Raw genomic sequence first — 17487 nt, forward strand, 5'->3', positions numbered from 1 at the left:
AGGACATGTCCGTTGAAAACATCTATCTATGTTCTAGAGGTCTTGGAAAAGTGACGAATTTGGTGTATAGGTATGGCCTATGACGTACGTACGGCCTACACTGAAGGTGTATAAGTCTGCTGTGGGTATGTCATTTACTATGTATACAACCCTTTCATAGGCAAATGTATAGTATACTGAACCTTGATCGATTCTATTTCCGACAAAAAAAAAATCCCTGATCTGGAGAGAATAATGCATTAATTGTGGTTACCACAGTAGCATGGGTGGGTAAAGGAACCAATGGAAAGGATGAGAGGGCTAGAATTAGGGTTATGTAGCCATAGCAACGAAACTTAACTTGTCTAGCAGAAGAAACGGGAGATTTAATGTTCATATTCAAAACCATGACTGCATTGTCATCATCAACTCAGTGCTTCTCGTTCGATAAGATCATATGGATTTGATATATATAGAGTAACATCTTCGACTGAGAGAGAACTGAGAAGAGATATATATATAAAATTCCAAATTAACTTGCTAAAGTATATTTATTTCTGTTTGTATGATTTCTAGTTGTTGATGTATATGGAGCTTTTATACTATGTTGTGCTGTCTTTTTTTTTATGATTAACATGCATGCTCTACGCAAATTGTCTATACAGTATAATTAATTTTTAGTCTATTATACTTTATTCCCCCAACAACTATTTCTTGTAGGACGATGAAAAAGACGGTATTGCAATATCACCTGCACTTTAATAAACTATTCGTATACATAGTCTGTGCAATGAGACAGGCTGGAATGAGTCACCGTGAAACGGTTTTTTTTTTCAACACTTTAGCCTGCTAACTTGTCCAAATTTCAGATTTGCTACAAAGAAGAGAAAATAAAAGTATTCTAGAATGAATATCTCACTGTATATTTGAGTCTTGTTTTAGTTTTAAATGTCCCTATCTTCTATGATGGGGCTGGGGGAAGGGGTAGGTGTGGGGTTGACACCCTCCTTTCAACCCCGTAAAAAGGGGTTTATTGGTACAACCATGCATGTGGACACATTTATATGGTTGTACCAGGGAGCTGCTACTCTAGCAGCTCCCTGGTTATACCTTGTAGCATAAGTCTGCCCCAGAAAGCACCATTACACGTCTAAAGTTTGATTTTGTTTGCCGAGTGGGTGTGGGAAAGGGACTGGAAGACACCCAGACACGGGAGTCGGATTCAATGACCCCTGGGTCACACCCCCTGGATCCGCCCCCTGGATCCGCCCCCCCCCCCCCTGGAGACCATGAGAATGGTCATAATTCGTCACTCTTGTATGTGAAACTAAGTATTCAGCTGATACCAACTGGCTTTAAACCAGGAGTTGAAAGTCATAAGTAACGGGAGACGATACGTTCAATACCCAGTCACATACGCATTTAGTTTGAAGTTCACCAGCTTTACAGGGAGTGGTGGTGGGTGGGGAGGGGGGGGGGTGGCAGCCATACTGTAACATCTCACATGGCAACGTTCTCTTTGGTTTCTCGAAAGGGAAAACTATGGAGTCACTCTTACCTACCTTGCAAAATAGTGACGGAGGGGGGGGGGGGGGACTGCGGATTGCAAAGTCGACAATGTCTATATAACGTGGATCGCAAATTCGGTCATTACTATTACGGTTAAATTCGTCCAACACGGGAGCACACAGAAACGTTGTACTCAAATCCGAAGTGAATTAATCAGGTCACACTTCACTACTGCCCTTAAATTCTTTCGAGGAACATCTCTTACTGCAGTTTTGATTTACTTTATGCACGTGCAGGCCGTTACAGACGTGTATAACATTAGCTTGATTGTAGAACATAAACCGATGGTCATCATGGTGTACGCTTGTACCACGTCTTTCTTAAAAGGATGAATTTATAGGCACAAAATTAATTTGGAGATTTTTAATAGACTGTTAAAAATCAGGACTATCGGGTCCAAGTTTGTACCTCTACAACACAGATATGACACTTGTTGACAGCTGAGGTTCATCAATGGCAGTGACTGGATTGCTAAGTCTAAGACACAGACCATTATGTCAGCTGATCAGAAGCAACAAAAAACTGGAATGGGAAAACATGGGAAGACTTTCATGGGGTGTTACTAAAACGAATGTCAATTGCGTTACACATAAAGAATGACAATATGTTGTACACACTAAAAAATTGCGTTGACTAAAACGAATGACAGTAATGACAGCATGACATTTGCTTCAACCGGATATCACAGTTCAGACTTCGTGGGTATTTAGATCTAGTAAAGTACGGACAAGATACAAACGCACCTTATAGTAATCGAAATTGTAAGTCTGATTTTAAAATGTAAATTTAACCTCATTTTTCCGATATTAATTGTTAGAAACTAACAATACTATAATCTTGAAACGGCTTCAGTTATCTTTATATATAAATCTTAATCTACAGTGGTAAAAAGCACAGCACTCAAGCGCATTCTCACACAAAAACTTTCCCTTTGGTTTCTATCCGTAAATTACACCAAAACCCTGCAACCACGTAACATGCGATTTTCCTCAAATCATTTTTGCGCAGAAAACCGATAACCGCATTTACTCCACTCCGTTAATCATTCTATCTCCACTCAACACTGTCCTTCGTTGTCGTTCGGTGTCATTCGCGAATGATAATTAACCCTGTACAAAGTCAATTGTTATTCGGTCATTCGCTGTCATTCGTTTTAGTTTGTCCCCTTTCATGGCCTCAAATTACATGTTTAGATTGTGTAGATTGTCTATGGCAGTTGTACCAGGGAGCTGTTAGAGTCCAGCTCGCTGGTTGTACCAAGGTACCAACTCGACGTTTTGAATATATTTTTTAGCAACGGCTCATAACTAAACCTGCATCTCTGATTGGTTGAATTCAAACTGGGTTGGGGGAACTGTATGCAATTAATATTAAATGTGTAATTTGTCGGAGGACACTTTTCTCATTATCTGCAAATGTCCTTAATTACTCGCCAATTAACGCTTTTGGCAGAGAAAAAAAAAACTTGGCTAATATCTTAGTTTGCCTTTTTTATGATTGATATATGTAAACAACTCGATGGACTTGTCAAAAAAGTGGAAAACGGCGACAAAACGCAAAATGCAAACACAACTGGTTTACTCATTGCCAAAAAGCCTTTCACTGTTGGAAAAAGAACTCCCTGATTCTACTTAATGCTGTAGTATATTTTGATCGTTCTTTCGCATGGTATAAATTTGACATATTCTTACACTTCGTCTGAATTACAGAGTTGTACCCATAATGAATTTTAACAGGAAAACTCAATGTTAAATAAATCCCATCAAGTTCACGTTTTCGGCTTAACCGGTAAACAGGGAAGAAACTAAATATTAACCCGCGTAGCGGTTCGGTTCATCGGTAAGGATCCCGAGCGAGAATGATCTCACCTGACGTCACAGTCTTGCATAACTACGCAGATGCACATGTTGTAGGCTACATTTCACGTGTATAGTGCGGGTACGAGCAGGCGCGGCGGAACGGAAAAATTATTGGGGGGGGGGGGGGGGCTAATGTGTGGAGACTATCTAAGCGGAGCGCCACCATCGGTTGGCGCGGAGCGTACAAGAAAATTTTGGTTTTTTTCAAACCCCCAGATGGCCGGAAACGGCACTTTCCGAGTGTTTATGCTGCGAATACCTAGCCCTAAAATATGGGTCTCAAGCCTGCAATTTCTCAGATTGCACGTAAAAGTCTGTAAAAACATTGTAATTTGTATATTCGATGGTTTTTTAAGAGAGTAGCTATTACTCGTAGTGTACTCGTAAAGATGTTTTTGAGTGTAGTAAGGGCAGTGGCGGAGCTAGAGTATTGGTCAGGGAGGGCAAGAATGGTCTGTAGGGGCGCTTTCGACACTATCCAAGCGGAGCGCCACCACAGGTTGGCGCGGAGCGTACAGAATTTTTTTTAGTAAAGATACTCCTAGATTGCAGGAAAAGACCCTTTCCGGGGCCTTGCTAATTTGCAGATAAACGGAGAATAAATAGGTGTCGTCGCCATTTTGTCGGAAAATTACACCAACAGAATATGACAAATGTCAATAGGTATATGAGAGCGCAATAAAATAGTCAAAAATCGCGAATAAGTAAAAAGTAGTGAAAAGCTGAAAAGGGCGCCAGCAGTCCATTTGAGTCCGTCAGGGGGGGGGGGCATCCGCCCCCTGACTGTATATATGGACGCTCCGCCACTAAGTAAGGGGATGTTGGAGAACTGGCTGAAATGAGGCAAGTCATTGGCCTAAGACGAAGTTGTGTTACGCTTACCGGTACTCACACTCACTGCTTCCACTTTTCACGGGGCGTGAAGACGCGGTTGGGGTGACAATGTGGTCTATAGCCAGGGGACGGGCCGAGGGTCCCCCAGCAATTACTAAAATTATTACACCTATAGAGTATACGTGTGCATCGGACAGATCGACAAGTATGCATGGAAAAATGGGCAGATGCACGTTTCGGAGCCGTGGTAAATATTGGGGGGGCTTATCATGCATTTGCCCGCTCAACTTTTTTATTGGGGGGGGGGGGGCTGAGCCCCCCCAAGCCCCCCCCCCCCCGGTTCCGCCGCCACTGGGTACGAGCTCGTGTAACACGTACGAATTGTCGGGCCAAGTCCCGCTCGCGATTAAGTAAAAGAGGGGAAAATAGGAGACAAATACACAAATATCCAAACGTATCACGGTTTATTCTTGACATTTTAAGTTACCAAATGTATATAAGAAAGCTGCAATAAAGTACTGTTGTATTTATCTTTATATCTCAAGTAGCAGGTCTCACAAGTTATTACACAGAGTTAACTAACCTCCAAGACCTGGTTGTGTACATATATCATTTTAAAAACGTCAAGTACCGTTTCAAACCGCTATTATATCTATCTCTATCTCGTAGCAGGCCTCACAAGTTATTACACAGAGTTAACTAACCTCCAAGACCTGGTTGTGTACATATATCATTTTAAAAACGTCAAGTACCGTTTCAAACCGCTATTATATCTATCTCTATCTCGTAGCAGGCCTCACAAGTTATTACACAGAGTTAACTAACCTCCAAGACCTGGTTGTGTGCATATATCATTTTAAAAACGTCAAGTACCGTTTCAAACCGCTATTATATCTATCTCTATCTCATAGCAGGCCTCACAAGTTATTACATAGAGTCAACTAACTTCCGAGACCTGGGCAAAATAACGTAATTCGGGAACCGAGAGCGCCATGCACAGTTGCACCCGAAACCGAGTTCCGAGGGCACTCGAAATGGTCCGACCCGCTGTAGGGGTTAGTATTTAGTGGCTTCCGGTAAACAGACATAATAATCCATGGCTCGATTACTTTCCTCAGTGCTTGACGGTGCATGGTGGGCGATGCTCAATAGACTTCTCCTATATAAAAGTGGAATATTCCGACCAGCTATGACTGGGAAATTATCCGTGATGATTGGCGCTGTAACGAAAACACTGTGTGATATAGACACGTACGTGTTGCTGGTTTGGGTATGAATTTCTATGAAGCAATTCAGACGTACCCATAAGTTCCTTGATAAGCACTAACACGGAAACAGAGACATACCCTATGTGAGCTTCCGCAGTATAATATTCCTATCCTAGTTCTACTTATACTGTAGATAGATGTAAGGAAAGTGCTTCATTCAGAAATCAAGAGTCTTCTGTAAACAGGATTGCTGAAACTGTGGTTCTTTTTGAGTCAATTTCTGAAGCCAGACATATCTATACCAGTGAGAAGTACAAGATGTATCCACCATGTGTATTTCTGGCAATAGGTAAGTGTGAGCCCGGTGTATCACCATGGGATATAACTATATAGAGTGTCAGATATGCCTATATATATATATGCTCTGTACTAGGGTTGGGCGATATTTGCTTTTTAATGTCACGATAAATAGTTCAAAAATTATCGCGATATTTCGATAATTACGATAATTTTTTCTTGTTGTTTTTAGTGTGTTCGCGAACACACTAAAAACAACTGCCGATTTCCCACCGGTGTTTTCGCGCAGCAAACACACCGAGCATAATGGCGTGGGGTTCAGGGCCCGCCTTAGAGCCCCGTTGGAGTCAAGGGGTGGAACCCCTTGTGGGGGTCCAGGGGCGAAGGCCCCCGGAAAAGTTAAGTATTTTTGCGTGTCTGGCGATAAAAACTTCGCAATTGAGGATTCAAAATACTGACTAACTTTATGAATTTAAATTGTCACGAAACTGATGAAAGTTTTAAAATGACAAGTTAGAGTAGCTATATTATGTGATAAAATGAAAAGAGAATTAATATGTCTTACAATCTTTATAAAGTTTAACTTACAAAACTGTCGATATTATGAAACAAACTACGTTCGGCAAAGCCCCGTTTCTAGACTGCCTTACAATCAGTTTACAACTGCAGTGTTTAACCGTACTTAAATATCACGGTAGGCTACAATGTGCTTCAAATTTTCTCAGGTACAGTACCTTGCAAAACAACCCCCCTGTCTAACACCTGTTTGTTAACATTTTTGGCACGGTTCCAAAAAACTTTTCATGGAGTAAACTTTTTTGGCTCCACTCTAGAATTAATTAGGTCAGTCAGTAAAGGATCCGTAAAGTTATGCGAAATATTATCTTAGACGTTCAAGGAAAGTAGGTAAATATCCCTGTAACATTAAGGTAAGTAAAACACACCTCAAGCCAACCGACTCCTCCGCATGAACAAAACAATCTATTTCCCCTTATACACGAGGCACAGTCTATACCATACAGACATAGCACGATATCAAGGCCCCAATAGCTACAGTATGGCCATCTTTATGAAAGTAAACCTTGTAATTCCATGTTTTAGGCCACCAGGCGTGATTAACTTAATGCTAAATATTGTTTCCATGGCCTTGTAGAAATCGTCAACTTCGCAAAATACAATTAGTTGTGTTTTTGTTGTTACGTGAGATCCGTAACCGACGAAGTGGTTAGGATATTTACTATACACTTAACTATGGTAGGATATTATTATTATTAGTTTTTTTTTGGAAATTCTAGAAAATACTTTCTTTCCCCCGCTTTACACCATATGTGGTCTTCTGGTTTATTCATAAATGGGTGTACTAGAGCCTTGTTTACATGACACTTGTTGCATTTAGCACGATATGCCAGTTTCGCGTGAATTTTTCGAAAGTATTTTGCTCGATCTTTCGTAAAATTAGAAAGGTGTACCAACTTACTTTTCGTACACAATTGGTAATTTCTCTACTGATTTTCAGAGTTTTGTTCTCTATACAGTCAATGTTGTAAAGAACGGGTTTTTACGAAGTTCAAAAGTCAGTAAATGAAGTTGAGAAAATATTTCTTTTCAACTGTCTTAGCCATGGAATGCTAGAATAACATTTACACATAAAACGGAGAATTTTTTTTTCTACATCTATTTCAAATTTCTTTCACAAGAAATTATCGTCATTTGTTCAATCCTCAAAAAATATCGTCTTGAAAAAAAATTATCGCGATAATAATAATTTTCGATATATCGCCCAACCCTACTCTGTACGTTAGGTAAAAGGTAGGAGTGAGCCGTGGTGTAGGCAGAGAAATAGTACACATGGGACACCACTAAAGGTAGTGTGTCTTATATGCCTATATGTAGGCTATTTACGTATGACAATATATATATATATATATATATATATATATATATATATATATATTTATAGGCCTATATATATATATATATAGGCCGATATATATATATATTATATATATATATTAAATATATATAAATAGGCCTATATATATATATAAATTTATATATATATATATAGGCCTATATATATATATATTTATTTATATATATATATATATATATATAGGCTATATATATATATATATTGGCCTATATATATATAGGTCTATATATATAGGCCTATATTTATAGGCCTATATATATATGTATATATGTAGGCCTATGTATATATATAGGCCTATATATATGTAGGCATATATATAGGCCTATATATAGTTTGTTTTGTTATTTTCACCATATTGAATCTGCTTAGCCTATACATTATTTCACGTTGTTTCAGCTTAGGCTTCAGCATGGATACAAACATACGTCATATTACATACAGGCACTCTACATATAGTGTATAAATTAAGACCGATATGACAGATTTCTCGACCCCGTCACGGGTGATGAGCAAACTGAAAGAAACGGGGATAAAGAAAACAATGAGGCTATTCAGTAACTTCATGATTTACATAGGGGCCTTTGTTGGAGATCTCTGGATTATATGCACTGGCTGGCCTGATTTCATGAAAAGGGCGGACAAGTCAAATTAACTTGAAAAAGGGTATAATAATCTGAAAAATCTGAAATAAGTTTTGGGGAGGAAGCTGAGAAAAAGTTCGTCTGCTACGAAATATTATGCTCTTATTAGGCTATTTTTTATTTCATGCAACGTGGGAGGCATTTTCAGGTAAAATGTTCCTTTGTACATCATGGCACTCTGTTAAGTGTTAACTTATAATGCTCCCTTTGTGAGAAGTGCCCCTTATAAAATTCTGCCCCCCCCCCTTTTCAAACAACTGGCTACTTCCCTGAAATACTATAATATTTAAACACGAGGACCTGCTTACCATGTTAAATGCGAGAAAAACAGTGGTACAAGGTGCCGAGGTAGACAACTCAGAACAGACGATGTATTTATGGGGTGGGGGATGAGGGGGAGGGGTGGGGGTATTGATACTAAACTTAATTTTACATGTGATGTTTCGAGAATTTCCGAGGGATTATTATATCATATCTAAGTTCTAGGTTTTATTGTGCCATATTTCAAGTTCGAAATAAGAATGAATATTTGTAATACCTACATTTTACCTCATATTATCTACGCTGTTCCTGACTGGTACCATTCATTATTATAGTTAAATATCATAAAAGATTTACAGCCTTCTTGCATTACTGTGCCAACATACTGAGCCTTGATTTTTATACCCTTTTCATAACCAAGTTAACAATTGCAGCTATCAGAGATAATAAAAGGCTTGCTTATAAAATTGACTGAGACGAGAACCACCCGCTTCATGATAGGCTAACTGTCCTCTCCGACAGACTAGTTACAATTGGAGAAATAGGACCATAACACCAAAGTTTCGAACTATTTTATAGGGCTGCGATTTTTATGCAGGGTGTTGTAACTCAAAATTTACTTTAATTTTTTCATCAACTTTATATTTATTATTTTTTATATATCGTCCTTGCTGTTAAACCATTTTAACCTTTATAACTCTTGACTATGGTTTTACATACTATATATAAATGTGTATTTTATGTATAGATTTTTTTTATAAACTTGATGGGATATCACAAAAGGCCATGAAAAACACTATGACACGCGGGTACCGCTGAAGCTCACAATAGGCCTACAGTGTGTTAGATGTAGGCATACGTCTGGTATACTAATATCTATAACTAGGCTAGCAAACTTTATTGTGTCACATACGAACTTCATTGTACCCTCACCTTAAACAAATCCCAGTTCTAATTTCACTGTGGCAATTTATTCTATGCCTTCGTTAATCACCTATCATATTAATATATATACATTGCCTTATTTTTTCACTGAGTTTGAGTTATGATTCCTTAGCGATGGGCAAGTAATGAAATTATAATTATGAGTAAAAAAATCACTAATGTTGACCATCAAAAATGTCCGAACCATGTTTCTATGTAATCATGCCCTTCTCTGAAATTACATATACTTTTGTTTTTTTTTTAGCACTGACAATCACTGGTTTGGGAATGCCAGCGGTAGGAGTAACACCATCACCCGATATACCGACATGGACTGTTAAAGATGACAAAGATAATATCTGCATGTTGATGACATTAGATGCAACATTGACGGTAAAGTACTTTTTGATGAGTATAACTTGAGTAAATGACAGATGAAATCGATACTAAGTTTAGCTTAGTTTAGTTTAGTAGAAAAAAGGATCAGGAGGGACACTTAAGTCCCCATCAAGGACCCTATAGAGAGAGAGAAAAAAACTGAAGACACAAACCCTCAGACCCGATTACAAAGCTTAAAGTGCTTGTCCAAAGCATTCTTAAACCCATTGACACTACTTGCAAGTACAACTTTCTCAGGCAAACCATGCCACTCATTCACAACCCTATTAGAAAAAAAAGTTATGCCGAATATTAATACTACTATGTGACTTTTGGAGTTTAAGACAATGACCTCTGGTACAACTACTGTTAGCTAACATGAAAAAGTCGGTAAAGGATAAATTGTCGAAACCATACACAATCTTGAAAACCTGGATCAAGTCCCCACGTAACCTCCTAAGCTGCAGTGTGGTGAGATTCAACAGTTTCATCCTGTTCTCATATACTAACAGTTTGTAATTACACAGACGCCAGGCAATACGATCTTCAGCAATTTCTAAGATATTTAACTAACGAGAATAGTTTTGTCACAAGTTAAGTGAATTTAATGCAAAAACTTATAACTTTAGTCAGTTGAATGCTTGGTTCCCCGATTAAGCATTGGTGAAGGAAGGGGGGGGGGGGTAGTGGGCGTAGTACCATCTTCCCCCTTAATTTACCCGTGATGTCCACTTTGTACAGGTGTGTTTTTGCACTTCCAAAATGGTTGCCTACCCAGAACTATTTGCTTGCTATTTCACAAGTGACCAGTCGATTCTTTCTGTGTAAAGTACTGCCATTATGCTTTCATCTTAATATATAATTATACATTTCCATTTCCGCCTAAAATTTTACTTTCTTCTTGAATATCCTCTGTTTAACATGAAAAGAAATAACTGCAATTTCTATCGCAGATTTCTGACGAGGAAAGTATTCCTGTACCTCAATCGGCCAAAGCCGAACCTGTCAGTGGGATGTGTGGCTCCAATGATGCATATTTTACGTTGAATTGGCCTGAACTTGGATATCCTCATCACGAGATAAACATTCTCTTCAAAGTACACGGTAGTAGCTATAAAATAGAAGAAGTCAACGGTACCGAGATTACAGGTAAGTTTGAGTTAGGTTTCTAACACCGTGACGGTAGATTTGAACACCGACCTCGTCACATCCTCGTTTGTAGTTTCGGGATGACCTTTAAACATCCTAAATTTGTCAGTTTGATTACACTTCTGTTTTTGTTGTTGTCACATCCGAATTTGTGTTATGCTTCTTTTAATGAAAAACATAAATAAAACAACAACGAATTAATAATGATGATAACAACAATAATAACAATAACAATCATAACCAGAATGCAAAAAAAAAAAGAAGCATTGTGGTTTCGATGATGTAACATGAGCAGTTTTCTTCATGAATCTGACGTAAAGTATAGTAAGGGTGTACATGTTTTACAAGGGCTTCACAATTTGACCTCTGATGATCCCAAATGACCTTTGACCTCCACCAAAGCAATAGGCTTCTTTAACTTAATGTGTTACTTCTATACACACTAAATAAGAGGTCGCCCAATCTTCCGGTATTGAGATATCCTGATTACAAAGTTTTCACAATTTGACCCCTCGTGACCCCAAAGGACCTTTGACCTCCACCAAAAACAACAGGTTTCTTTTACACAATGTAGTACTTCTATACATTAACAATGAAATTGGTCTGACCTTCCCTTCTTGATATATCGTGTTTACAAGGTTCTCACAATTTGACCCCTGGTGACCCGAATGACCTTTGACTTCCAACAAAAACAATAGGCTTCTTGTGCTCAATGTGGTATTTCTACACACCAAATATGAAATTGGTCTGACCTTCCCTACTTGAGATGTCGTAATTACAAGCTTGGCGTCACAAACGCACTCACTCACACACGCACACACACACATACACACGCATACGCCATCATGAATGCAAAGGTTACGATTTTCATTGAAACCAATAATAATGCATCCATCAACATATGTCTATACTTCACATTTTAAGTTCATGTGTTTTGTCATTATTTCGTAATATGTCTAGCCTTTGGGTTCAGCTCCTGGAGTTCGGCAAGTACCAGTTTTCCATCAGCCTCGATTGGGAATTCCATGACCTGTCATGATTTTGAAGTACAAGTGTTGACATTGAAGTCTTATCAATTCCAACCGTTTGCTCAACAATCTGGAGAAGTATTCGGAAAAGGTAAATTCAGTAAAGAATTCAATCCATACTATTTTATAAAGAGCATATGGCCTGTCCATTCTCAGTGACGTGCACATGATTTCAAGGGTGTGTGAGTTGGGGGTGTAGAGGTGGGGGGGGGGGGGAATTTGAACTGACGTAATTAAGGGCGTTTATGGAATGGCTATAGTCGGATAAGTTGTACGGGTTACAAATGCTACTGTAAATCTGAAAACTTTGTACCACAGTGTTGAAAACTGCACAGTGCTGACAAATCTGATAAATCGATAGCATGTGCTATTAAGTTTACAGTAAGAACTGAGGATATGTGTAATCCCAACAAATGCATCATCAAACTGGATTTGTCGGGATAACACATATCCTCAGTTGTTACTATAATCCTAAACAGCACATGCTACCGATTTATAGCCCGATCCAATTTTTGACTTTGGGAACAATAGTATAACTGTGTTCTCTGTATGTATCGGGTGATCCAGGAAAGGCTGGATTTGTTAACTTGAATGAAAAACAGAACTCATAACATAACATTATCATTTTGTCTTAAACAGGTGAAGAATGTTCCTTCGGTGGAGATGGGCTACTCATCATCGCTTCAGCAGGCGTGGTTGTTTTTCTTATAGTCGTTGTTATGGTGACTGTAGTTGTGGTCATGCTGGTACGCAAAAGAAGAAGAACACAAAATGCTTACGGAAATATTTCTTAGAGGATTGGATGATGGGTTTCGATCACAACGGAAGTGTTTCTTGTACCGTACTGGTAAAAAAGAAAAGAAAAAAATGACATAGCTTAGTATACTTGGAGCTTCTGCCTTGACGCGGGGAAAGAAAAGTTTACCTCTTGGCTAAATTTGAAATCTCTCCCTCCCCCCCCCCAAAAAAAATATATAGATACCGAGCTATAGATTTTGTACATTTGGGTGTATCGTTTTATATGTTTATAGTATGATCGTTATCTAAAGATTTACATTGAAAAAAGTTACTGTTTACTGGACGGGTATAAGTTTTCTCCCTTTATTTAAGTATGTTTCTGCAATTTTACGTCGGATAAATACGGGTTCTCCATTGGTTGGCTCAAAGCTGGGAAGGAAGGTCATAGTAGTGTTACCTCACTCAAATCGCGAACTCTCTCGCAAAAATAGTTGTTCTGATTTGTGAAACATTTTGCTGTGGTCTATCTAATCAAAAGTAATTTCCATCAAGTTTGTATTTTGAAGCTGTTTTAGAGTATATATATACACATCCGAGGGAAGGGGAAAGCACCGCCGAGGGGAGGGGAAGCACAGCCGATTGGAGTGGGAAACACAGCCGAGGGGAGGGGGAAAACACAGCCGAGGAGAGGGGAAAACACAGCCGAGGGGAGGGGGAAAACACAGCCGAGGGGTCTGGATATAGTTTGCAAGACTGTAAATCAAACTGTTATATTGTTGAAGCCTCAAGAAATGAGTTCATAGCATTTGGAAAGATGATATTGTGTCTTTCTATTGCTAAAAAGTTACAATTGTGGAAAAAGTAAATTTCATGATCTCTTTTGTCGCATCAATACTTAATTTAAGAGCCGTACCATTAACTGAATGATAAAAGAGATTAGATGTGTTAGGGGTGGGGGGGGGGGGCTTTGGATTACGTATTAGTCAGTGCGCTGTCTAAGAAGTAAGAGGCATAGAACTGAGGATTGTTAGGGCGGAAATGATTTTTTTTTAAGTATATAGTGTAGCTAAGCAGGTCTTTCATAAACGGGGTCTTTAGTGCCATGAAGTGATATTATACCCCCTTTAAGTTCCCATCAAAACTCCTGCAAGGTCTTTAACCTTTTGCACTTTTCACCTTCAAATTTCCCCTTTGTTAAATCCCATGGTTTCCAAATAGAATGAGAAATACATTAGAAATTGTTCGGTCTATTTTTTTCAGATGTCTAGCTTAGGAGCCCGTAGGTTCAGACAAAGAAAAACATAACTCCAAAGTATAGGACCACGTGATGTTTTCTTTCTTACTCATGATTGGTTCATTCAGTGATAAATCTCATAAATATAATTAGGCCTATGCTCAGCATTAGGTAATACCCAATCATCGATCAGATGCCCCGTCACGTGTGAGTCCAACAGTTTCTTTTATATAGAGGCAAAGTATAGTTCTGGACAAGGACTCAGCCAGTGCTCCACGAACATTGTCATGGCCATATAATTGACACCTGTTTGTTGCTCCCAATCAGTATCTTGAAGTAATTTTAAAGTGTTTAATCGAACATTTGAGATACGGAGAGAATAAATCATTTTGAAACCTGCAGAACTGTTTCATCGTGTAATTTGCGTGAAGCTTAGGTTTCGGTAAATAGCCTACCAAACAGTTTTCCCCGTGCTGTGGCAACGCCATTATCATCTCTACCGAGCTACATGGCGGTATTCGCCACATTACAGGCAGGTCTTGTTGCGAAAGTTTGCTATTTAGAGAGTTGAGATTAATGAAGAGGTGGGTAGAGTTCTAGCAACTTCTAAGACAAGTCTGTTGCTGATGAAGCTGGATATTTTTTCAAGACAGACGCGGAAGGCTTTGGTGTGGAGTTTTTCAAGGATTTGTTTAGTATAAGCGGAGGAGAGAGTGAGACTTAGACTGGTTTTACCTTTGACCTCAGTTAACCTTTGACCACAACCCACACCTGTCTTATTTTAAAGTCTTAATGTTTTGGTTTGCCAAATTTTAACTTCGACCATTCTAGCTTACTGCCCTAAAAGCTCAGTGAAAATAACACCGTTCTATGCAATTTTCAAATTAATAATCATCATTTTTTTAAGTTATCTGTCGTAAAATATTTTGAGCTGAATAAATTTGGCCAGATTTTTAAACGAGTCCGTAGATTCTACAAACTTCAATCAAAGTTTGCATGCCCCGCCAACAGATTAAGCGCCATCAGATCTCTCTGTTTTGTTTACGACCGTTGGGCCTAGGACTTACTTTCACTTTCGTGGCTAGCCTGTGTTAGGTCCATTCTCTTGAATAGTATCTTTCTTTTGGTCTCACCGATGTAGCTTGCCTAATTGTGTCATTTCCTTCCATTGCAAGGAATAAAAATGGGTTTTCTGAGGTTTCCACCGTGAAATAGGGTAAAAAAAGTGGACGACACGAGTATATCGTTCCCGTTCTGGCGAAGTGACGAATGTTCAAAATGTAAGTTTTGAGAAAACGCCCTCTACTGTTTTTCACATTTTGACTTTAGTATAGCGTAATTTAAAAAGGATCTTTTGTACCGAAAGTTGTCAATATTTTAAATATAACAAATAGACTTTGTGTTGTCATATTTCATATTTGTTGCTGATCGAAAAATTTCTTACAAAGTAGTAATTTTAGTGTAAACATATTCGTCGTTATGTCATGTCATTTTCAGTTAATTTTAAACATTCGTCACACATTCGTCACTATGCTAGAACTAAATTTTGAAGTTTCGTCCTGTCACAGACTAGTATACGTCACGTTTGTGTAGTAGCCATAGGGTACACCGTGAATGTTCACTGTCACATGGGGGAGGAGGGGGAGGGGGCAGGTGGAATCACCTTACGTAAGAAGAAAATAATCGAAGGGGTGGTACATTGGTCTTATTCATTTTAAAAAGAACGCCCACGTTTTGTTGCAATTTATAAAATAGACAAGGAATTTGTATGGGTTGTGGGCGGATGTAAGTGTTTTAGTATGTTTTTTCTTGGGTGACATGGATGGTGTCGGATAGAGGGATGTTGAGGTAGGGAGGGCAAGGAGAGCCGGCTGCTGAAAGGGTGATATATTGGTCCTATTTATTTTAAAAGAACCCCCACCATTTCTACAATGTATGAAATAGACAAGGGATATTATGAAATGTGAACGCATGTATAGTTGCAAAAATAATAGTTCCAGTGGCGTAATCTGTTAAGTCGGAATTCTTATGAAGCACACAAACTACGGAAAATTGTGTGCAAATTTTTCATTTTCAAGTGAGTGTATTACGTGAAATGTCTCTGACAATAGTTTCTAAGTATCCTTCAAAAGTTTTGGAAGTTTTTTCACTATACGTGCCCCTTAAATGGAATGTGAAATTTTTCTTAAGCTTACAGGCAAATTCATAATATCCAACCCAACCTCGTGTGAATCCTCAGATTTAAAGAAGGAAACAACTGTGCCATTGTTCAAGTGTTTCCAAATTGTACCGGTACTATAGTATGTTGTTCCTTCTTTTTATTTCCTTCCAGTATACATATAAAAAAATTCTTAGGCTCACAGGCACATACATAATATCCAACCCAAACTCGTGTGAATCCTCAGATTTAAAGAAGGAAACAACTGTGCCATTGTTCAAGTGTTTCCAAATTGTACCGGTACTATAGTATGTTGTTCCTTCTTTTTATTTCCTTCCAGTATACATATACAATTTATAGAGAGGAGTCATATAATACCTCAACAAGAAAAATAACTAATATAAAAGGTTATTTTTTTTAATGATGATAGGATATCATATAAAATACATCTACACATACAAAAGTTAATACATAAAACGATATAACAAACAGACTACAACAAACATTCTAAGTGCTCGGATGGAATGTATAAAGCAGCACGGTAAATAACGTTCGTTTTTTTTGTGGGGATTTCTTAGATTTCTGCTCGATTTGTGCAGGAGACATTTTAGTACAGTATACAAAGGGTGATTCTGATCACTGTAAATCTTATTAGCCATTCTTGTAAACTCAGGTCTTGCAGCAGCATTTACTTTTTCTAAAAGCATATTGTAATCTAAATTAAATATAGCTGATGTGTATTTAAGAAACCTCATTCTTCTTTCTTTGCTTTTCTTGCAACATAAAATGGTACCAGACAGGCACTGTATAGATCACATGTGCCAGGGTAGAATTAATAGTAGTGAAAACATTTTCCTCAGCATTTTGGTTAAAGAAAGACCCACTAGATACTATATAATATACTTTTTTAATACCTTGATGTTTTGCAAGAAAAGGTCAAACTGTCGTCGCTGTATTCTCCCAGTAGTCAGTTTTCGAGGTTCTAGCCACCTCAGATCCCTCAATAATAGTACGTTCACATTTTGTTGGTGTAATTTTCTGACCAAAATGGCGATGAGACCTATTTATTCTTCGTATATCTGCAAATTAGCAAGCCCGGAAAGGGTCATTTCCGGCGATCTAGGGAGTATCGTTACTCAAAAAAATTCTGTACGCTCCGCGCCAACCTGTGATGGCGCTCCGCTTAGATAGTGTCAAAAGCGCCCCTACAGACCATTCTCGCCCCTACCAATACCTCTAGCTCCGCCACTGGTGGGGGGGGGGGGCACGTGCCTCTGTGCCCCCGGTTCCGCCGCCC

At 38.5% G+C, this 17487-nt stretch overlaps 2 protein-coding genes across 2 annotated transcripts in view; one reads left to right on the forward strand and one right to left on the reverse strand.

Moving 5' to 3' along the window:
- The window catches only part of LOC139975285 (methylcrotonoyl-CoA carboxylase subunit alpha, mitochondrial-like), a 344390-nt gene that overhangs the window by 31822 nt on the left and 295081 nt on the right, over positions 1-17487 (reverse strand). The gene's annotated exons all lie outside the window — the stretch shown is intronic.
- On the forward strand, positions 5479-14436 carry LOC139974872 (uncharacterized). Its single transcript, XM_071982367.1, has 5 exons — positions 5479-5798; positions 9771-9898; positions 10837-11032; positions 11993-12151; positions 12700-14436. Exons 1-5 carry the CDS (start codon positions 5768-5770, stop codon positions 12852-12854), a joined length of 669 nt encoding a protein of 222 aa, XP_071838468.1. The 5' UTR covers positions 5479-5767; the 3' UTR covers positions 12855-14436.

This window comes from Apostichopus japonicus, chromosome 10, assembly GCF_037975245.1.
Source record: "Apostichopus japonicus isolate 1M-3 chromosome 10, ASM3797524v1, whole genome shotgun sequence".
In the NCBI taxonomy this organism is placed as follows: domain Eukaryota; kingdom Metazoa; phylum Echinodermata; class Holothuroidea; order Aspidochirotida; family Stichopodidae; genus Apostichopus; species Apostichopus japonicus.

What these genes read in the sequence shown, in the direction of transcription:
- LOC139974872 (XM_071982367.1), top strand. Translation starts at nt 5,768, where the DNA reads ATGTATCCACCATGTGTATTTCTGGCAATAG. An exon ending in CATTAGATGCAACATTGACG is followed by an intron (nt 9,899 to 10,836) that starts GTAAAGTACTTT and finishes TTTCTATCGCAG; the next exon opens with ATTTCTGACGAGGAAAGTAT. An exon ending in CAACGGTACCGAGATTACAG is followed by an intron (nt 11,033 to 11,992) that starts GTAAGTTTGAGT and finishes TAATATGTCTAG; the next exon opens with CCTTTGGGTTCAGCTCCTGG.